Genomic DNA, 20,225 nt, shown 5'->3' on the forward strand with positions numbered 1-20,225 from the left:
CCTGAACCAGAATGTTCTATCAGTATCCGTTCTGAAGAGGGATTCTAAGAAGATCCATGGAGTGGTCCGAGACTCTTATTTAATTACCCAGCTCAAAACCTTCCTGTTGGAAGAGTCCACTCCGGCGTTGAACTCTTCACGGCTGTATCTCATTGACTTTTAAAATCAAATTAAACTTTTTGTTTGCCGGAGGCAATGAGCTGTAAGGCGACGTGCATTGACCTTGTGACTCATGGAATCTTTACTCCGCTGTAGTTAATAAACTTCTTTGCACTTTGCGGCTACCCTCTGCATGTCTGTCTACATGAAAATGAGAAGTGTCATGTGAAGGAGGGGGGTTGTGGTTTTCAGCCTTGAGAAGACTGTCTGAGCGGTATGCCAGCAGGACTCCGAATAGATGCCACGGCTTGATGGAGCCAGCTCACACAGCAGGAGTCCATGCGAAATCTCTAGAAATGTTGTGAGCCAAGTGGCAAACTGTTGGTGGCATGAAACCGACTGTAGTGTGAATATTTACATGCAGCCCGTGTAGCATGGTCCTCAAGGCAAGAAAACATGCACTAGTTTTCAGGACAAATTCTAAAAGACGGGCATACCTAGGCTTCAGTAGAGCTAAGGGTGAGTTTGTGTGTGAGAACACTTACTTTGAAGGTGACTTAAAATGGAGAGGTATCAGCCGGGCAGTGGTGGCGCACGCCTTTGATCCCAGCACTCAGGAGGCAGAGGCAGGCGGATCTCTGTGAGTTCGAGGCCATCCTGGTCTATAGAGCTAGTTCTAGGACAGGCTCTAAAGCTACAGAGAAACCCTGTCTAAAAAAACAAAACAAACAAAAATTGGAGAGGTATCTTACCATCAGGAATCCCCAAGTTGTTCCCCAGGATGGCACAGCTACTCAAAGTGTTTGCTAGGAGAATGACTTGCTCCCTGTGTGCTGGCAGCCCTTACAGTCGGAGGAAACCTTCACAACAGCATGTTAGGCTGCAGCACCTGGCAGGTGGCGCTTTGGAAGCAGCTGAAGGATGATTGCTTGGCCTGCTGCATTCTACGAGAGAAGGAAAGAAAGGGAAGCCGCTGAATCTGGAGCACAGCTGAATGCTTTTTATTCATCTTAAATTAACTGTGCCTTGTTTACGTAAAGCTGATTTCTCAGCAAGCGCCTCATGCTTTTCAAGATTTTTGTTGTTGTTTGGTTTTGTTTCAATAGGGGCTCGCTGTATATCCCAGGCTGTCTTCTGCCTGAGCCTTCTGGGTGCTGAGATTTCAGGCAAACACTACTACGGCTGGTCCACTTGAGATCTTGCTTGCAGAGTTCGTAATCCAGAAAGGGAAGTGACACCTGCAGGGACCTGGAATGTGATGTTCACCTTATTAAGTTGCTTACGGTCCTTTTATTTTAGAATAGAAATATAAATGTCCTGAATGGGACACCAGTACCACCCCCTCGAAGGCTCAGGGAACATCACAGAAGAGGAGGCAGAAAAAGTGGAAAAGCCAGACGATAAAGGAGTGGTATGCTTCTGGATATGACGTAGCCCTTGTAATCATGCACACACAGAAGCACAAGACCTGCGTGCGTGCACACACACTCATATACATGCAGACACGCACATGTGTGTGCACACACAAAAGCAAGAATAGGACTAGTTGGGAAGAGGAGGGGGATCAGCAGGGGTGAGTTGGGAATAAGAGAGGGCAATGGGGTGAATATGGACATTACAACACACTGGGTAACATTTGTGAAGCTGACAAAAATTCATTCAAAAAAAAAATAAAAATACAGATGCAGATTGGGTAGTGAGACTGGCGGCAGAAAGGAGAACCTTGATTTGAAGGTTCCTGTTTAGGTTTCCGTAGCCACCTCAGAAGGCATGCATGCATCTGGTTTGCTTTGAGCCTGACCTACCGTGCTGGCAGGCGTCTCTCAGTTGATGTGGGGGATGCTGTGGCAGGAGGTCGTGGTGCATTGCTTTTCCTGGGCGCTGTCATCTTGGGTAAGCAGTGACTTTGTGTGCTGTGAGCCATTGTTTGAACTGTTCTGAGAAGGAGGCTAGTTTTCAGTCAAAGGAAAGCTGGTTAAATTGGCATTGCTGTAGGTTGAGGAGGCCATGGATAGAGTTCCCAGTCTCTGTAGGGGGGGAGTTACCAGTCTCTGTAGGGGGCGGAGTTGCCATGAGATAGACAAGTAGATAGAACTTTAGTCTTCTTAATGTGCTTTGTGTCAAGGTTCTCAGAGAAAAGAGAAGTAAGCTTTGCCACGAACGAGGCCATCCTATGGCTTTAGGCAGAGTTGTGACTGGCTGTCCATGAGCTCGTGGCAGCACTCCTCCCTCACCGTCTTCTCCCTGTTCTAGAAATATCAGCTTGTCACCCAGGCAGCAGTTTAAGTCTCCCAAGAGAGCTGGACTGCCCTGGCTTATCCCAGACCTACAGAAAGACAGCCGCAAGCTGGGTTAGGACTAGCTACATGCTGGTCTGGAGGGAGTGGGAGATAGTTCCCAAGGTCCCATCTGAGTAGCATGTAGTCTAGGTTCTGTTTCAGAAGCCACGGAGAGCTCCATCTGTATTGCATGATCTCAGGAGGAGAAGCAAGGGAGTATTTTAAGAGGTTCATATCTCAGAATGTTCTTGAGGACTCCTGTATGTTTGAATTTCTGGGAGTCCAAAGGTACACAGGAGCAGATGGGGGGTTGGAGGGACGTAGTGTCACATTGGGGTGAGGCATGAGTGGGGGTACATAGGAGCAGATGGGGGTCAGAGAGGCACAGCATCACGGTGGGGTGAGGCGTGAGTGAGACTCCTGCACAGCTGTCTGTACTTCTGTAGTCTTTGTTACTACCGAGGGAAAACTAACTAGGAGACAGCACCCTGCTCTTCCACTGTCCTGCAACAGAGTAGTAATATGTAAATAAATATTGTAACCCTGGTGGTTACACACACCCTAGGATGGATAGGGATATTTGCCAGGAGCTATTGTGAAAAAGCCGTGAGCTTGGGTCAGAATGCTCGACCAGCACGGGAAATAACTGGCTCTGTGGCATTGCCTGAAACCTGCTGCTGAGCTGCATCAGTGGCTGGAAAGGGAACAGGGGAGAGATGGGAGTTTAAATAAGGCCTACTGGCATGGTGCTTCTGAGTGTGCTAGCTGACTGGAATTTTAAAAATCAAGATTAATTGTGTGTGGTTAGAATTTAGAAGTTTGGTAATTGTATATGTTTCAAGTGTATATGTGTATATATATATGTGTGTGTATGTATGTATGTATGTATGTATGTGTCGTGTATTAAATAACATTTGAGTTGACACTGCATAGACAATGGTCCTATAGGATCATGCAGCCTGGTGGCGTTATAGCCCTCTTAGTTTGTATAAGCGACCTCTCGGATGCTCACACAATGGAATTTCCTGATGACACATTGCCCCTCTCTAAGTGATGTGTGATGATGATGATGATGTGTGAGGGTATTAAAAAAAAGAATTTCTGAATGTTGGCCACCTACCCAGGAAACTGAAACTTGACTAGAGGATTCTTGGTAAGTTCCCAAGGTGTCATGAGCTGGTCCAAGAAGCTATAAACTGAGGGCTTCCTGCCCCTTACATCGTCCCGGCGCTGGAACTATAGGGGTTCACAGGCACCCTGTAGCCTCTTGGAGCTTGGAGCCTTGGGGAGTGGGAGGAAGAGCAAATATTTAATCAGATGAGCACCCCAACAAATAGATGATTGCGAGATGTGACAGATGCCCCGAAAGAATTATAAAGAGCGCCATGAAGGTGTGAGTAGGCCATCTGTGCTAGGATGGATGGCTGCGCAGAGGCTTCCCCAGGAAATGACATTAAACCTGACATCTGGGAGATGAATCAAAAGGAGCTAAGGGCATGTACGATGTATCTGAAGGTACGCGCACTGGGGTTTAGAAGAACATCCAATGGGAGTGGGGCAGATTAATCTTGTCTCCCCAAATAAAGCACAGGGAACGAACACACTAAAATGTCAGCTGCTCTGACTGGTGTGGAGAGAAACTTCCACATGATGATACAAGCTGGGGCTGGAAGATCCAGGATGCCGGGGGTTGAAGTTAGGCTGTGCCAATCTACTGTGTTTTTAGGCAAAACATACCACTGGCCTGTACCTCAGTTTCCCCATCAGCAAAACATCTCATGGCTGTGGTGAAGACTGAGTTTGTATGTAAATTTCTCAGACAGTCCCTGGCCTCACAGCTTTCTCTGTTGATTGCATATCAATTCTTAATTTTTAGTGTAATTGCCTATCAAGTAGAAAAAAGAAAAACAATCTGAGCCTATAATGTTCAAGTTGAGTTTCAGGGGGTTGAGCCTGGAACATAACTTTTTTTAAATTTAAATTCAATGCTCTTTCTTCTAGAAGCATTGCTTTTCTCTCCAGTCCACACAGAACGCTATCACTACACTGGAGTATTTAAGACTGAAAATGGGTATTTTTTTTTTTAATCCATCCCAGTATACGTTTCCTAGAACTGGTTTGAAGGAGGCAGGGTGTGGCTCTTCACGAGTATGTCGGTTCTTTTCAAGTTACTTGTTTCCTCGTAGAATAGTGTCAAGGGGTTGCGGGATGCCTTGAAGCTGATTTCAAGGTAATGATCACATTACCTTGATCATTTATTTGTTTATAGATCCCATAGAACAGTGTTGGGGCACAAATACAAACAAGACATGATCCTGTCCTTGAGAGTGTAGAGACTTCAATAGGCATTGGTGACAGACATGCAAATTAGCCATTACTCCTCTGAACCACTGGTGCTCTCTTTGGGGAGTCCTGTGAGAGCTGAGAGCTGTTCGCTCAGCAGAGAACGGGACTCAGTAGCTCCCCAGAAGGTGACAGGGATCTTGGATGTCTGAATGTGATGGGCTAAGAATAAAACATGCTACAAAGAAAGCCTGTTACGACCACCAGTTATAACCACCAGTTGTGTCTGTGTCGGGTGAGGTGGTTGGCACAGAGCAGGTCTGTGTTTTCGGTAGAGGGACTTCTGTTGGACTCCTGACAGAGCTGGGCAGTGTATGTATTGTCCACTGCTCAGAGCTTCTAGTTCATTGTGATTGATGGGTTACCATTCCTACAAAGGTAAGAACTTGGAGCCTGACGTCTCTAAAGTCACAGGCTACTCTCTATCCGGCTCTTGAGTTCTAGAAAATGGGATCCTGTCTAGCGATGCTTCCTCTTTTTCAAAGCACTATTATCTGCGTGATCATATCTGATTCTTGCATTGTCATCCTGTGGTGTAGGTGAGGAAGCTAAGGTATAGTGAGTCAAGGAAGACCCAGGGAAGGAATCTCCTTGAGCAGCTTTCATTTTCCAAGTGGATTTTGTTGATTGGAATACAGGTAAGACATCTTTTTGGCAACTACTTAAAAATACATTTTTAGCATCTTATTTTTAGAATTATGTGTATGTGTGTATGTTTGTGTGTGGGTATTTGCACATGAGGGCAGGTACCCTTGGAGGTCAGAGGCACCAGACATCCCTGGAGCTAGAGTTGCAGGCAGCCTTGAGCCACCAGATGTGGGACTGAGAAGCAAACTCATCCCCTGTAAGAACAGTACATACTCTTAAACTGCTGAGCAATCTCTCCAGTTTCAGGTGGCTTCATTTTAGAAAGGAAATGACCAGGGCCAGACATCCCAGCAGAGCTAACTGGAGTCCCCTGCTATTAATGCAGTAAGGGACCTGTCGTAGCAGTTCTGAGGTAGAATAGTTTTAGTAGCCGAGCCGTTAGGCGTTGGGGTAGGGGCACAGCTGAGATGATTACTGTGATAGGTCTGATCCCCAAGATGGACTGAGTTGTAACTTCTTAATGTTAGGGTTCTTCAGTTTGGCTAAGAAGATTTGAGGGGACTTTGTATAGAAGCACAGTGAGTCATTTTCTGAGAGCTGGTGAATGTCATGAGATTAATAGCGCAAATGTAACAAAGACATTAGACATGATTTTACATGTTCAACTCAGTTCTTAATTCCAACCACACTGTCCTGCTTCAAAAGGTTGGGGAAAAAAAGTCTTTCTTGTGGTGTCTGCATTTTAAATTTGATAAGTAGTGCCTTGAAGGTTTAACGTTTGCCCTTTGTGAACCGAGGCGATGACTCTGTTAGTGGGGTGATCACTAGGCAGGTGTAATGACCAAATACAGCCACTGATCAGCCACACAGACTGAACAGTCTTTGCATGCATTCCGGCAGCAATTCCCATTCAGCGGGAGGGACAGGTTAAAGTTGAGGCTGTGGTTACTGTAGTGCTTGGTTTGTGCAAAGCGTCCAGGCTGTGGAATATGTAGGGCAGTTGTCTCAAAGGACTCATTTGCCCTTTTCATTTGGAAAAGCGACTTTCGTTTGACCTTCCCTTCCGGCCAAGCTGAAGCAGAGCCCAAGTGTCTCTCCAAACATCACTTGGTTTTGTTTTGCCGTATCCGTCCTCAGCACCTTGACGCTGTCTTGTTCATGCATACTCTCGCTCTTTCCTCCCCACACCTTTCCTCATATGTATCGTGTTCCTCATATGTAACGTGTCCCTCATATGTAACGTGTCCCTCATATGTAATGTGCACCAGAGCTTCGTTGCCCGTGCTCAGTGCTGTGCCAGTGTCTCAGACAGAACCTGGCCACACTGGCCCTGGCCCCCATTGGTGCTCACTGTTGGTTTGTTCAGTTAGCAATGTTCTCTGTACACAATTTTCTGCTTTTTCTTTTACCTTAAGAGTAAAAGCTTGGAAGCAGCATGTTTCGCCTTCTGAAGCTGATTGTGATCCCGGTGATTCTGGGTAAGTGGAAGCCGGAGACTGCGGACAATATCTGAATGCTCGTTTGTCTCACACCCGCAACTTTTGGGGGGGCATTTATTTATTTGTGCTGTGTTATGAGGAAGGGCATGCGGATGTCAGAGACAAATTGCAGAAACTGGTTCTTTCCTCCGTGTGGTTTCCTGGAATTGAACTCGGGTCTTCAGACTTTGTGGCAAGTGCCCTTACCCACTGAGCCCTCTTGCCGGCCCTAGTCTCCCCGTTTTTAAAAGCCAAATTTTATGTATGTTTAATTTCTTTTGATTTGTCTGATACAGAAGCACTGAGCTGGAACTTCTTGGTGAAACCACTGTTTTAGAAGCAGGTGGTTGGTTCTTCTTGCCTTCTTCCATTTCTATTGGGCACAGAATGCCTTTGGGTACTTCCAGGCTGTTCCAGAACGTACTCCTATGAAAGGAAGTTTCTCTATGGCATTCCTACAGTTTACGTGGTGTCTGTCAGTTACAGCTCATCTCCAAAGTGAAGTGGAGGGGCCCTTTGCTTTGTCTGTGTGCCTCAGCCTGGCAGAGGCTTTTGTGGTTTCTAAACACAGGGAACTCTTTCCAAATTGTAGTTGTTTTCTTTGCCTGGAACTCTCTGTTCCCCCCACTTTTACTCCCTCCCCCAGCCCCTCACCCCAACAGTCTTGCTCAAGCCTTCCGGATTCCACAAACTTCCCCTGAGTTTTACTTCCTTCTGGGAAGCCTCCTTTGGCCTCCGTAGACCAGGTGGGAATCTCCTATTCAGACCTTGCCTGGGTACCCAGGGCAGCTTCCTGCTGCTCATCTCTACTTCCTTCTTTTCTCTTTCACTTTTCTGCCTATGTCTTGTTCCTTATTCCATGGAAATAGATCTGTGAGGAGAAGAAATTAATTGGTGCTTTGCTCTCTTATTTACTAATTTAATTTATAGCCAGGGTCTTTCTACATTTATTCGTGTGAATGAACATGAGGCTATGACTGCTCCCAGGTGTGTTGAAGAGATGGTTTTTATTGTAGATACAAGGGAGAGTACAGCCACAGGCATCTGGTAGAGTCTAGACTAAACATGGCTGGCAAAATAGAGCAGGCCATGAGAGAAGAGAGATGTGGAGAGAATGAGAGAGGAGAGAGAGAGAGAGAGAGAGAGAGAGAGAGAGAGAGAGAGTCAAGAGTCAAGAGTCAAGAGAAGGGGTCAGGAGCGAAGAGCAGAGGACCAAGCAAGGAACCAAAAGAGAGAGAAGAACCAAGAGGCCAAGCGAGCAGAGAGGACAAAGACAGCATGTGACCAAAATGCCTGGGTTCTGTAGGAATCAGAAGCTGTGGGAAGAGAAAGGAAGCTCAGGGGCTGTAGAGGCTTTGGGCAGTGAGGGCTGTGTGTCAGAGGTGCTGAGAGGAGCCAGGACTCTGTAACAGGCACTCGCGATGCTGAGAGGACCTGGTGGTCAGTGTGCACTTCGGTGTGTTAAATAGGCACCATGGTTAGCTATTTGTCCCCGGATTCTTTGGAACTTGACACTGTGTAGCCCAGGATGGCCTTGAATGCAGCATCTTCTTTTCTCTGCCTCCTGAATGCTGGGATCATGGCCATGCATCATCATGCCCAACTCTTCGTTATTATTCATTATTTTACTTATTTAAGTGGGGCACGAGTCTGGAGGTCAGAAGACAGCTTGCAGGAATTGGTTCTTGCACCATGTGGGTCTGGGGGATTGAACTGAGGTCATCAGGCTTGGTGGCATCTCACTGACCCTCTTTATATATATATATATATATATATATATATATATATATATATATATATAGGTTTTTCGAGACAGGGTTTCTCTGCAGCTTTTTTTTTTTTTTTGAGCCTGTCCTAGAACTAGCTCTTGTAGACCAGGCTGGTCTCGAACTCACAGAGATCCGCCTGCCTCTGCCTCCTGAGTGCTGGGATTAAAGGCGTGCGCCACCACCGCCTGGCTCCTCTTTATATTTTTGAGTTATAGACAGTGAACTTGACCTAACAAAATAAACAAAAGGGCTGCTTTGCTCAATTCCAGAATACACACACACTGACTCACACACACGCACGCATGCACACTCATACTTAGTTTTTCCTCGGGAAAATTCCAAATAGTCACTGGAGCTGGTGTGATTTCTTTCAAAATATCTCTATCAAAGGGCTGAGAGTTTGTATGTTCTTTTCTGTCCTCCCCACTGTGTGAGCCTGCCGTTGGCCAGGACGTTCTCGCTTCTCGCAGGGAGGCAGCTTGGATGGAAAGCCTGGCACCATTCCTGTTCATTCCCATATGGGTTCACTTGGCTCTTCTCCGATACGAATTGGGCAGCATCTAAATTTGCCTCTTGACTCTGTTGCTGGAGGATATCTCGTGAAAACAGAAATGTCCTTGCCATGGTTTTCTCTTGTAGTGAAATTCTGTGAGTGACAAGCAGATGAGGGAATGAGGGAATCCATGCCCGCAAATGCATCTTAAAGGGCAGCGCTGAGGGCGAAGCTGGAGGAAGGCGGCCGAGAGGAGGGCCAGCACAAAGGGCAATGAAAGGAAAAGCTGTGCTCCGTTCAGGCCTACTTCACTGTAGAAAGACTCAGCCAGCAGATGCAGAGATAAGCTTTTCAGGGAGGGATTAAATAAAGGGGAACAGAGGAGGAAAACAAAACAAGGAGTGAGAGGCTCAGTCAGATAGGGAACCTGCGAGCTCACGCACTAGAACACTTCCTGTTCAGCGCTGTTAGGCACAGTGTCTGCAGAGCTAGGAGAAGTGAGTAAGGGGATGTGGATTTCAGATTTCCTTTCATTGGAAAAGGCAGGGCGGAGGAATTGTAGAAAATGGGAAGGAACCAGCGAGGTCAAGGGAACCAGCTAGCTCTTCCTGTGGTTTGAAGGTTGCAGAATCTTCCAGACTTGAATCATGTCCATAAGCAGAGGACAGATCTCCTTTGCCATTTGGTTTGAGTGAGGGACATCCAAGTGCTTAGACCGTGCTGGATTGTGGGTGGAGGGGAAATGGATACAGAATATAGAGATAAATACTGGATTATCTTGTAATGTCTTCTTCCCTTTAGCCCCGGTAGGTGATTCTCAGGGCCTGTCTGACACGGCTGTCTCGTCCCCTCAGCTGAGAGTGCATGTGGGTGATTCAGCTTTCATGGGATGTGTTGTCCAGAGCGCAGAAGAGAAACACGTGGTCAAAGTAGACTGGATACTCTCAAAAGGGGAACGTGCTGTGGTAAGGAGGTGGCCTGATGGTGTCAGGATGGGAGTGGGAGAATCAGTCATTGAGTCTTCCAGGTGATGTTGCAAGAGCTTTGGGAGGCATCATCACTGGGCCTCCTCTTAGCGTAGCTCTCTCGCTGTGTGTCATCAGCAGGGCAGGTTATTCAGCCTTGCCTGATTTAGAGCTACCCCCACTGTGAAGAGGAAGCATGACCATAATGGTACCAGCCCTTAACTGGTTCAGGGCCAATGGGAGACACGAGTGGAGTTCTCTGTTTGCTTCTATTGTCTTTTGCCCTACAGTGTAGTAAGGATGGATGTGAGAGGCAATTCCTGTAGTCTAGACAGATGAGCTAGGCATAAGAATAATGGGTGTAGGCATCTTTCTGGGTCAGGGGCAGGTTCTCTGGGCGATCATAAATTGCTTCTTTGCATTTGCTTGAAGTGCTGGGATTAGCAGCCAGGCAGGGGACTTGCTCTCATGACCTCTGACTGGGAAACTGTCCTCAGCTTCTGTCACAAAGCCCATGGAGATGTGTGGGTGTCCGGATCATCTGTGAAACATGGCCCGAGTCGTTTGCTGCTAGCAGCGAAGTGCCAGTGTTTGCAAATCGGCGGCTGCTTCTGTAGCTCAGGGCAGACTCGCTGCCATCCCCGCAATGCTACGTTCACTCAGACTTGTACTTCCATTTGCTGTTGTGGAAAGAAGCAGCGTTACGGGGGGGAAGTAGAACTAAGAATTCATTCCCCAGAGCTCCCCCACCTCCCAGCCTGTAACCGTTCCTACTGATGGCTCCTTTTGTGCTATGACATTGCTGGCTGGTGGAGGGCAGAGTTGAGGGGAGTGGCAACCCAAGCACCAGGAACACCAGCTCATGATACCAAGGGATTAGGTCATATATTTGAATGGCAGGCATCTCACTTGCCCTGTCGTAAGGCAGGAAATGGTTTGAAAAAGATATGAGTTCTAATCCCAGAGTGATTATCAGAGAAGGTGTTGCATTTTTCCTTATGTTGTTCCTTATGAAAATATGGATACTATGTTTCATTTGTCTGTATAGAAAATTAGTCATGGAGCCTTGTACAAGCTAGACAGCTGCCTGGCACATTAGCATTATTAATATTAACAATATTATTAGCTGAGTACTTTTTGGTCATTATTATGGTGATAACGTCACTGTCTCCACATAACGGTCTATTCAATCTAGACTGCCAGGTCTGGCTTCTCTCTTGATTTTCTCCAATGTTTATTCCTTTCAGAGTGAATATGTGCTGTACTATTACTCCAACCTTAGCGTGCCTACGGGGCGCTTCCAGAACCGTTCGCTTTTGGTGGGGGATGTCTTACAAAATGACGGCTCCCTCCTGCTCCAAGATGTGCAAGAGGCTGATCAGGGCACCTACACCTGCGAAATCCGCTTCGAGAGTGAGAGCAGGGTGTTTAAAAAGTCCGTGGAACTGTTTGTGCTGCCAGAGGAGCCTAAAGGTATGGATCAGTTACTCATAGAGGGGCAGAGGGCGACAGGTGGCCCATGGAGAGGGAGGGGAACTGATCAAATGCCAGCCTTTAGGCTACGCTACAAACTTCCCTTCGATAAGCAGTAGCTGTTAGTTTGAGCACATGTCCCCTTCGCAGATCCCCTGGGAAGCTTGTCTTGTCCTTTCCATCTTGGAGGAGGTCATCTCGGCTTAATGAGGCTGAGCTGTTTGCCTAAGGACCCACAGAACTGAGACTTGAGCCCTGAGCCTTTTCTTTCTCTGCGTTTTCTTTGCTGTGACTGTCATTTCAATGTGCCAGTTAGTCTCCTATGTCACGAGTTCTGGGGCTGAAGGAGGTGAGCAGCTTTCTCTTACTTCTTTGCGTCTCATTTTCCTGTCTGTAAGTGGAGGGAGTGACATCAGCAGGTTGGTAGCTTTAGTCCTGTGGATTGAACCTTGGGGTGTCAGTCATGTGAGGGAAACACGCTCTCACTGAGCTATGTTCCCAGCCCTTCTTAGTGGTTTTAAGATTTCCCTTTGGGGGGCTGGAGAGATGGCTCAGTGGTTAAGAGCATTGCCTGCTCTTCCAAAGGTCCTGAGTTCAATTCCCAGCAACCACATGGTGGCTCACAACCATCTGTAATGAGGTCTGGTGCCCTCTTCTGGCCTGCAGACATATACACAAACAGAATATTGTATACATAATAAATAAATATTTTAAAAAAAAAAAGATTTCCCTTTGGTGGAAACCTGAACTTCTGGGGAATCTCAGACAGAAGGTGAGGAGAGGGCAGGGGCTGGCAGAAGAACTCCCTCGCAGAGGACTCCCCTCACAGAGGACCCCCCTCACAGAGGACCCCCCTCACAGAGGACCCTCCCTCCCCTGCTTTCTACCTACAACAACCAAAGTCAGCTTCCTTGTTGCTTATCTGTTCATGGCGGTGCCGAACCAGGCTTTGTTTAAAGTGAGATTCTGCTGCTTTCAAGCAGTCTATAAGCAACAGTTCGAATTGAGGTGCCTGGAGTTGTGGCAGGACAGACATTTTTAGGAAGTTCTTTCTTCTCTCTGGCCAAGCTGAAAAGCTAGCAGCCAAGACTGTAACCCAAAGAGTCGTTACACTCCAGAGAACTCTCAAGACCAAGCCTCACATGCAGCGGCGGGACCTGGTGGATTGGTCTCGAAGGCAGAGGGTTGGAGGGCCAACCACCTGCTGGAAGGGAAGTCCCCCAGAGATGGAGGGCACCAAAGTCATTTTAAATGGCAAAGACTGTTCCTTCCTTAGAGACAGTGACATTCAATAGTGACACACGAAGCCCCCAACTCCAAGGACACTCAGAAATCTTCTGTTGTGTGCACAATTTCCACATCTTTTTTCTAGTAAATTAATGATATCCAAACTAATCACATCCAGGGCACCTAAAACTTGTTCATTTCCATATAAACATTCCCAAACAAAATAGGTAAATAAAAACTATTAGAAAACCACACAATTCTCTCCTTCCTAGCTAAGTGTGGTGGTACGTGCCTGTAATCCCAGCACTGAAAAGGCTGAAGTTGGTTCCCAGCTGCATAGAAAGTTTGAGACTAGCCTGTCTCAAACAAACAAACAAACAAACATACAAAACAAAGAGAAAAATAATGAACATGCATTCTTTAAGAGTGGGGATAGTGGGAACTAACACAGAGATCCACAACTGCACAGTGTACAGAGAGAGAGACTGGGGACCACGCAGTCCTAAAAGGGAAGCCATCATCACAGCCCTCGTCTCAAGGCTCAGGGAACCCTGTGGAAGAGGAGGCAGAAAGATAAGAGCCAGGGGGATGAATGACACCAAAGAAACAGTGTCTTCCAGACCAACAGGGCTGACGCACACACGAATCCACAGAGACTAGAAGCACATAAGTGCAAGCCAGACAGGGTCCCACACTCAGAGGAGAGGGCGGGCATGGGATTTCACCCCTAGCCAAGAAGCTATTTCAATTGATACCAAGAAAAACTCAGCTTTCTCCAGTGGAGTCTTACTGGATATATCCAGCCACCACCTCAGGACAGGCCACTTGCTTGGCTGATCAACACAAAACCAATTCAGTGGTATTTATGTAGACTTTTTGTCTCAGTTTTCTTTGTTGGATCTCTCTCTCTCTCTCTCTTTCTCTCTCTCTCTCTCTCTCTCTCTCTATCTCTTATCAATCTTCTGCTTGTTTGTTTCGATTTTTAATTTTTATGATTTTTTGGGTTGTTGTTCTTTGTTTATTTTTTCGAGACAGGGTTTCACCGTGTAACAGCTCTGTCCTGGAACTTGCTTTGTGAATCAGGCTGGTCCCGAACACAGAGATCCGCCTACCTCTGCCTCCTGAGTGTTGGAATTACAGGTGTGTGCCACCACTGCCTGGCTGAAGTTTGTTGTTTTGTGTGTGGTGTTTCTTGTTTTTGTTGTCTGTTTTATTTTGTTTTAAGAGAGGGAGAGGGAGCAAGAACATAAGGGTGTGTAGAAAGGTGGGAAAGATCTGAGAGAAACTGGGGGAGAGGGAAAACAGGATCAGAATGTATTGCCTGAGAAAAATGTTCTTCAGTTAAAAAACAAGAGTGTGGGCCAGGGGCTGGAGAGATGGTTCAGTGGTTGAGAGCACACACTGTTGTTGCGGAGAACTAGAGTCTGATTTCCAGCTTACAATGGTTGCAACTCTAGCTCTAGGGGGATCCAGCTCCTCTGGCTTCTTTGGCACCTGCACTCACATGTGTGTACCACCCCCACTATACATACTCATAATTAAAAGATAATAAAGATGAATCTTTAATGAGCATGGCATGAAAGAACAGTGAATGGCCTCAGGGTTGCTTGCCTGCTGGCAAGGACTATAATCTAGGGCCTCTACTTTCCCCTGCTAGCTTCAGTCCTTAGCGACTACACACACTCCCCCAGTGCCTTGCCTTTCCCTCTCATGATGCTAGTCATTCCCATGCAGTGTGTCTGCCCCACTTGTCTGGGGTTAGGCTCTTTGCCTCTGACAAACCTTTGGCATAGCACTTGGTGGAATGCAGGCAATCAATACACATTAGTGTAATGGATGGGATTCTTAAGCTAGTGTCCCTTGTGTGAGTCCGATTTTTGAGCATAGAGTCATTACATTAGGGAGTGGCCTCTGGCACCTCTCCTCATTTCCCCTACATCTTTTTTTTTTCTTAATTCCAAAGCTGTGGTCCTCCAGGAACAGGGAGAAAGTCCGATGTTTGCTTTCCCCTAAGACTCTCCATGTGAGTCTCATTTCGACCTTCATTCTCTGCTGTCTTACCTAAACCTTCCTCAAAACGCAGCCCACGAAATGGCTGCCCCTTCCCATTTTGCAGATACAAAGAAGGAGCCAACAGAAGCCAATGGCAAGGGGGAGAAGCCAGGGAAACCGGCTAGAATCACATTAGGGGTGGTCAGAGGCAACCCATATCTCCTTCCCCCTCCAGCCAAAGCAGGAACGGATCTAAGCTCCAATATTTTGCCTCCTTGCTGGGTGGTTCATGCTCCACGTGTTGGTAGACGTTGTCTTGTTGATGCAGGAGCTCCGTGCTGATGGTCACCTGTGACTTTTTGCTGCAAAGTATACCCTCCAGGTTATAATCCTACAATTCTGCTACTTCAGTGCCCCTGCCCACAGTTCTTAAATATTTTAGGTAAAAATAGCATTCGTTGCTTATCCTTTTGGTCTAGAACCAGGACCTCTTTCTTCTCGCGTGGTGTGATGTGGTACAGTACACCAGAAGCCTGGGCTTGGTTTGTTCTCACTTGGACTTAGGTGTGAGTTCTGATTTTTATCTTTACTGACCATGTGGTTTTGAGTACCTTTCTTTGAATAAAATAGAGAGCAATCCAGTAAGAAACTAAAAACATTATAATGGCTTCGGCTAGGAATACTCTATGGTTGAGTGTGTCTCTAACATATATGAGGCACTGGATGGGCTCAGACTGACGGGACGGAACACACATGTTATCATGACTAATTGCTGTGCTGCACATAAGGTTCCTGCACATAACATGCTCAGTGCTTTAAAGGGACCCAGAATGTTCAGTTGTCATTATTGACTTAAAAGCTAGTGTTCAGTTCTTAACAGGCTGACGTAATTGAGAGGGAGTTTCCTCTACTGATGTCCTTTGGAGTGGCTTTCACAGCCTGCAGAAACATTCTCCACTGAGTCTAAGTTCATATTATTTTCTTTTGCTTTCTTCCCACTGTGTAGCTCTCTTACCGGGCAGGAAGTTTATGCTCTCCCAGGGAGGCAACTTGGATGAAAGCTCTGCTTATGTTCTAATATTTGTTTGTTTGCTCGGGACCTTTGCTTAGCATTCTTTCCAAAGAACTCTGTCTACTTAAGACTTAGGCTTGTGCCTCCTTCTGTGCCGTCCCGCCTTTGCTTTCTTAACTGACTTTGTGGTTGCTTTGTGGAGGGCGGTGTGGAAAAGTTAGCAATACTGTTGTACTTGCTTTCTTTTCGGGGACCTTTTAGAATGACTTATTTAGAGAGAGTGTGGCACAAGCCTGGAGAGCTGGAAGTGGGGGCGGGAGGCATGCCAGTTGGGAAAGCAGGGAGGGTTCTGGAGAGGGCAGGATTGAAACAGAGAGGGAATAGTCAAGGGGGAGAGCAGCTTCCTCAGCCTGATTTTCAAGGAGTCCCATGACCTGTGTTGAAGCCAGAACTACACCCCAAACAAGTCCTAAAATAGCTCGTAAGATGAGTAGAAGAATTTGAAGAAAGTTACCCGTGATTCACTTTACCCCCCCACCCCCAGTTCGAAGAACCAGCAAGTTAAACATGAGAGTGGGTTTTCTGACTGTTCCTCCATTTGTTCTGTGCCGATGCGGGTCTCTCTGTATCCATGAACAGAAAGCAGAGTTTTGAGACTTTCTGGACTTCATCTAGACATCAAATATGAGAGAAATTCTGGAAAAGGGGAAAGATAAAGGCGTTAAAGGCAAGCAGAAAGAGTTTACTGCAGTGTAAAACCAAACGAGAACCTTAGAATTGGTGTCTGGGGGCGGGGAGAGTGAGTGCACTCTCTTATGCTAGGACACCATGAGGCTTTGCAAGAAGAGGCTCTTGAATATTTTGACCACGTTTAATTGTGACAATAACATTTCGCTGTTAAGAATCTTTAGCTATACTTTATTTATTATCTATTATTTTTTGTTTGTGGGGTGTTTTTTGTGTGTATTCTTCATATACACAAGGGTGCAGTTATATTTGCCCTCCTCAATCTCTACCATTTTGTCTTGAGACAGGGTTTCTCACTAAATTGGAAGCTCCATTTTGGGTAGAATGACTGGCCAGAGAGCACCCAGGTCCACCTGCCTCTGCTTCCAAATGCTAGGGTTCCAAGGTGATATGTCTGCACCCACCTCTGCTCCCAAACGCTAGGGTTCCAAGGCAATGTGTCTGCATCTGTCTCTGCTCCCTAGTGCTGGGGTTCCAAGGTGGTGTGTCTGGCTTTTTACAAGGGTTATGGGGATTTGAACTCATGTTCTTTGGCTTGCAGAATAAGCATTCTTACCCACTGAGTCATCTCCCAGCCCCAGACTTTATCGTCTAGAAACTCTATTTGATTATAAGTCTGACTCAGTTTACCATTTTATTCCCAGAGCTCACAGTCCATGTAGGCGATTCAACTGAGATGGGATGTTTTTTCCAGAGCACAAAAAAGAAGCATGTGACCAAGGTGGAATGGATGTTCTCTTCCGGAAAGCATGCCACGGTAAGGGGGAGGACGCCTCACTGTAGAGTTCTGGCTGGAGGCAGGGGAGGCAGGGAGAGGAGAATCAGGTATCAGGTACCGTGTGATGGCATGAGGTGGATGACACTGGAAAGGCCGGGCATGGCAGTCTTTCAGATCTGGCCTCCTGCTTTAGCTGGGCACTGTCTGGACAAGTTTGGCTTCTTGGTGGGAAATAGGATTCTGCTGAAGAGAAGGAGAAGGAATGAGGGAGGAGAAGATGGAAGAGGAGGGGGCAGGAGGAGGAAAAGAGTGGGGAGGGAAGGAGGCGGGAGGTGAGAAGGAGGAGGAAGGTGAAGAGAGGAGGAGGAGGAAGTGTGGGAGGGAAAGGGGAAGGAGGAGGCGGAGGAAGAGGTGATTGCTTAAATGTTCAGGTTTCTAAGACACTGCTGTGCAATGGGACAGGGGAAGCACTTTGTACTTGGTGTGGCTGCTGCATGAGACTCTCTTCACCTCCTCTTCTGTGTACAACCCTTGTCAGAGCAAAGCGAGGTGCTTTTCGTGGCCTCACGAAAAGTAGTAATGTCCTACTGTAATGTCCTGCTATTTCAGTAAGCTTTGCCCGCTGCTCCACCTCTCACTTTGTGTGACGGAGAGGGTTTGTTTTCATCTTTATAAACTTCCAGGGCTTCGTATTGGTAGACCCTTGGGAGCCAGAGTGAAGGATAATTCATAGGAACTATAAAGCATAAATAACAAGTTAGTCACTGGCCTAACAGATCTCAACGATGACACGGTGGTGTATTTAGGGATCAAAATGTGTAACCAGGGCTAGCAAAATGGCCCTCACTTGCTATCCAGCTGTATGCCCTGAGTTCAGTCCCTGGGTCCCATAGGATAAGGAGGGAACAGAGTTTTCCAGGCTGCTCTCTGATTTTTTACATTCACACCATGCCGCTGCCCCTCAATAGGTAAATGTAATAAAACATATTATTAGTCACATCTTAGTTGACTTATTGGTAGACATTAAAGTGCAAAGTTTTATAGATGATTTCAGTTTTGTAAATTAAAGTGTATTTCAGGTAATCTCAGTAACGAAGTTATTCACAGTTACCTGATTCTTGGATGCTATCTGAGGGCATCAAAAAGGGCGGCATCAAGCCAGGTAGTGGTGGCGCACGCCTTTAATCCCAGCACTCGCGAGGCAGAAGCAGGCTGATCTCTGTGAGTTCGAGGCCAGCCTGGTCTACAAGAGCTAGTTCCAGGACAGGTTTTGAAGCTACAGAGAAACCCTGTCTTGAAAAACAAAACAAAACAAACAAACAAACAAACAAACGGTGGTAGACGGTGGGGGATGATACATAGCCCTAAGTTCACTCCTAAGGGCTTGTCCTGCTTTTATGTTTTTATTTATTTATTTGCTTTACTTTCTGTGCACGAGTGCTCTCCTTTCACGTGTGCATATGTACCACATGTGCGCCTGGTGTCCATGGAGTGAGGGAAGAAGGCGTCTTTGTGAGTCATTGTGTGGGTGCTGGGAACTGAACCTGGGTCCTCTTAACTACTGAGCAGACTGACTGGACCGGCAGGTAGTTCTTATTGGCGGGTTCCTAAGTGGGAGATGGCCTCGGGAGGAAGGCAATGGCTCCCACAGCAAGTTTATTAAAGAAGTGAAGCACCTTATACCATATTTTTAGGAGAGAACCGGGACAGAGTCATTAGCAACTGTAATGCAATGGGCTGAAGTCAGCAGGAAGCTAATCAGGCAGTGTTGCCCAAGGGGACATTATAGACAGGGCACACATCAGCCCTGGGGCTGGTAAGATAGCCTTTTAGAGTGGGAGGAGTTGGGCTCTCTGGCTCTGAAGCCACAGCATCCTCAAGGCCCTGGCCTCAGGCCATTCTGGGCTCTGCCAACCGTGTTTCTGGTTGTAGAGAAGGAGCTCTGTTCCTCCTCTGGACATCAGGGAAAGCCTTGGATCAGCCCAGCCCTCAGCCTGAATCCATCTCTCCAGCCCCCGTTGTCATGCATTTCTATGTCATCCAGCAAATAAGTCACAGCAGAAAGAGGAGCTGGGGGCCAGTCTCTCTGTTTGTGTTTCTGTCTATAACTCATTACCTTCTCTTTCTTTTAGGAAAATAATATCTAGGGCTAGAGAGAACACTTGCATTGGTAGAAAGAACACTTGCCCTGTATGCATAAGGCCATGGTTTCAGTCCTTACCATGATTGCCATTGCCAAATAGCCACACACCTCTGTAAAACATCTCAACATTCATTAATTTAAAGACCTTTTCCTGGCCTGGCGGTGGAGGCGCACGCCTTTAATCCCAGCACTCGGGAGGCAGGGGCAGGTGGATCTCTGTGAGTTCAAGGCCATCCTGGTCTACAGAGTGAGTTCCAGGACAGACAGGGCTACACAAAGAAACTCTGTCTTGAAAAAAACCAAAACCAAAACAAAGACCCTGTCCTGATGGGACAGTAACAGTAAAGATGGAGGGGGACTCACAGCGAGACAATGGTGAGAAGACTATCTAAAGCAAGAAAGGGCCGAAGAAGCAGTAGGCAGAGCTCTGTGGTTGTTACTCTACGTAGACAGTCAGGGAAGCCACATCAAGGTGGCATTTAGGTAGTGGTCTGAAGAAAGTGAGGGGGAAGAAGCGGAGGGTTCCAGTTACAGGACTAGCAAGAGCAGTAGCTCTGAGACCAGTATCCAGGAAGTAGCTGGGTGTCTGTGTGACTAGATCTAGTGAAGACAGGTGTGAGAGAGGGAAAAGAGATGGGGGCAGATCGTATAGAGTCTGTAGGAGAAATAGGCCGGGGGAGGTTTAGAGCAGAGGAATGGCATGCTGGATCTCATCTGCTGAGGGTAGACTGTAGGGAAGCATGAGTAGGGAGACAGACAGTCGAGAAAGCCCTTGCGGAAGAGATGCCCCTCGTAGTGATGAGGTATGCTTGGGCCTGACGTGACGGCAGCAGGGGAGCTGAGAGGGCTGGTCTGGGATGTGATTTGAAGGCAGAGGGCACAGGACTTTCTGACAAGTT

The 20,225-nt window shown here is 46.9% G+C and overlaps 1 protein-coding gene across 2 annotated transcripts in view; it reads left to right on the forward strand.

The window, feature by feature from the left end:
- Positions 1-1,858: 1,858 nt before the first annotated feature.
- Positions 1,859-20,225, forward strand: part of Jaml (junction adhesion molecule like) — a 28,861-nt gene continuing 10,494 nt past the window's right edge. For both annotated transcript variants that reach the window (XM_038323048.1, XM_038323049.1), the window contains exons 1-6: positions 1,859-1,992; positions 5,261-5,359; positions 6,725-6,787; positions 9,851-10,014; positions 11,262-11,487; positions 17,110-17,222. In XM_038323048.1, coding sequence (XP_038178976.1) covers positions 6,745-6,787; positions 9,851-10,014; positions 11,262-11,487; positions 17,110-17,222 — 546 coding nt within the window. In that variant the 5' untranslated portion in view covers positions 1,859-1,992; positions 5,261-5,359; positions 6,725-6,744. The remainder of the gene's footprint in view (positions 1,993-5,260; positions 5,360-6,724; positions 6,788-9,850; positions 10,015-11,261; positions 11,488-17,109; positions 17,223-20,225) is intronic.

Source organism: Arvicola amphibius, chromosome 3 (genome assembly GCF_903992535.2).
Source record: "Arvicola amphibius chromosome 3, mArvAmp1.2, whole genome shotgun sequence".
Classification (NCBI taxonomy): domain Eukaryota; kingdom Metazoa; phylum Chordata; class Mammalia; order Rodentia; family Cricetidae; genus Arvicola; species Arvicola amphibius.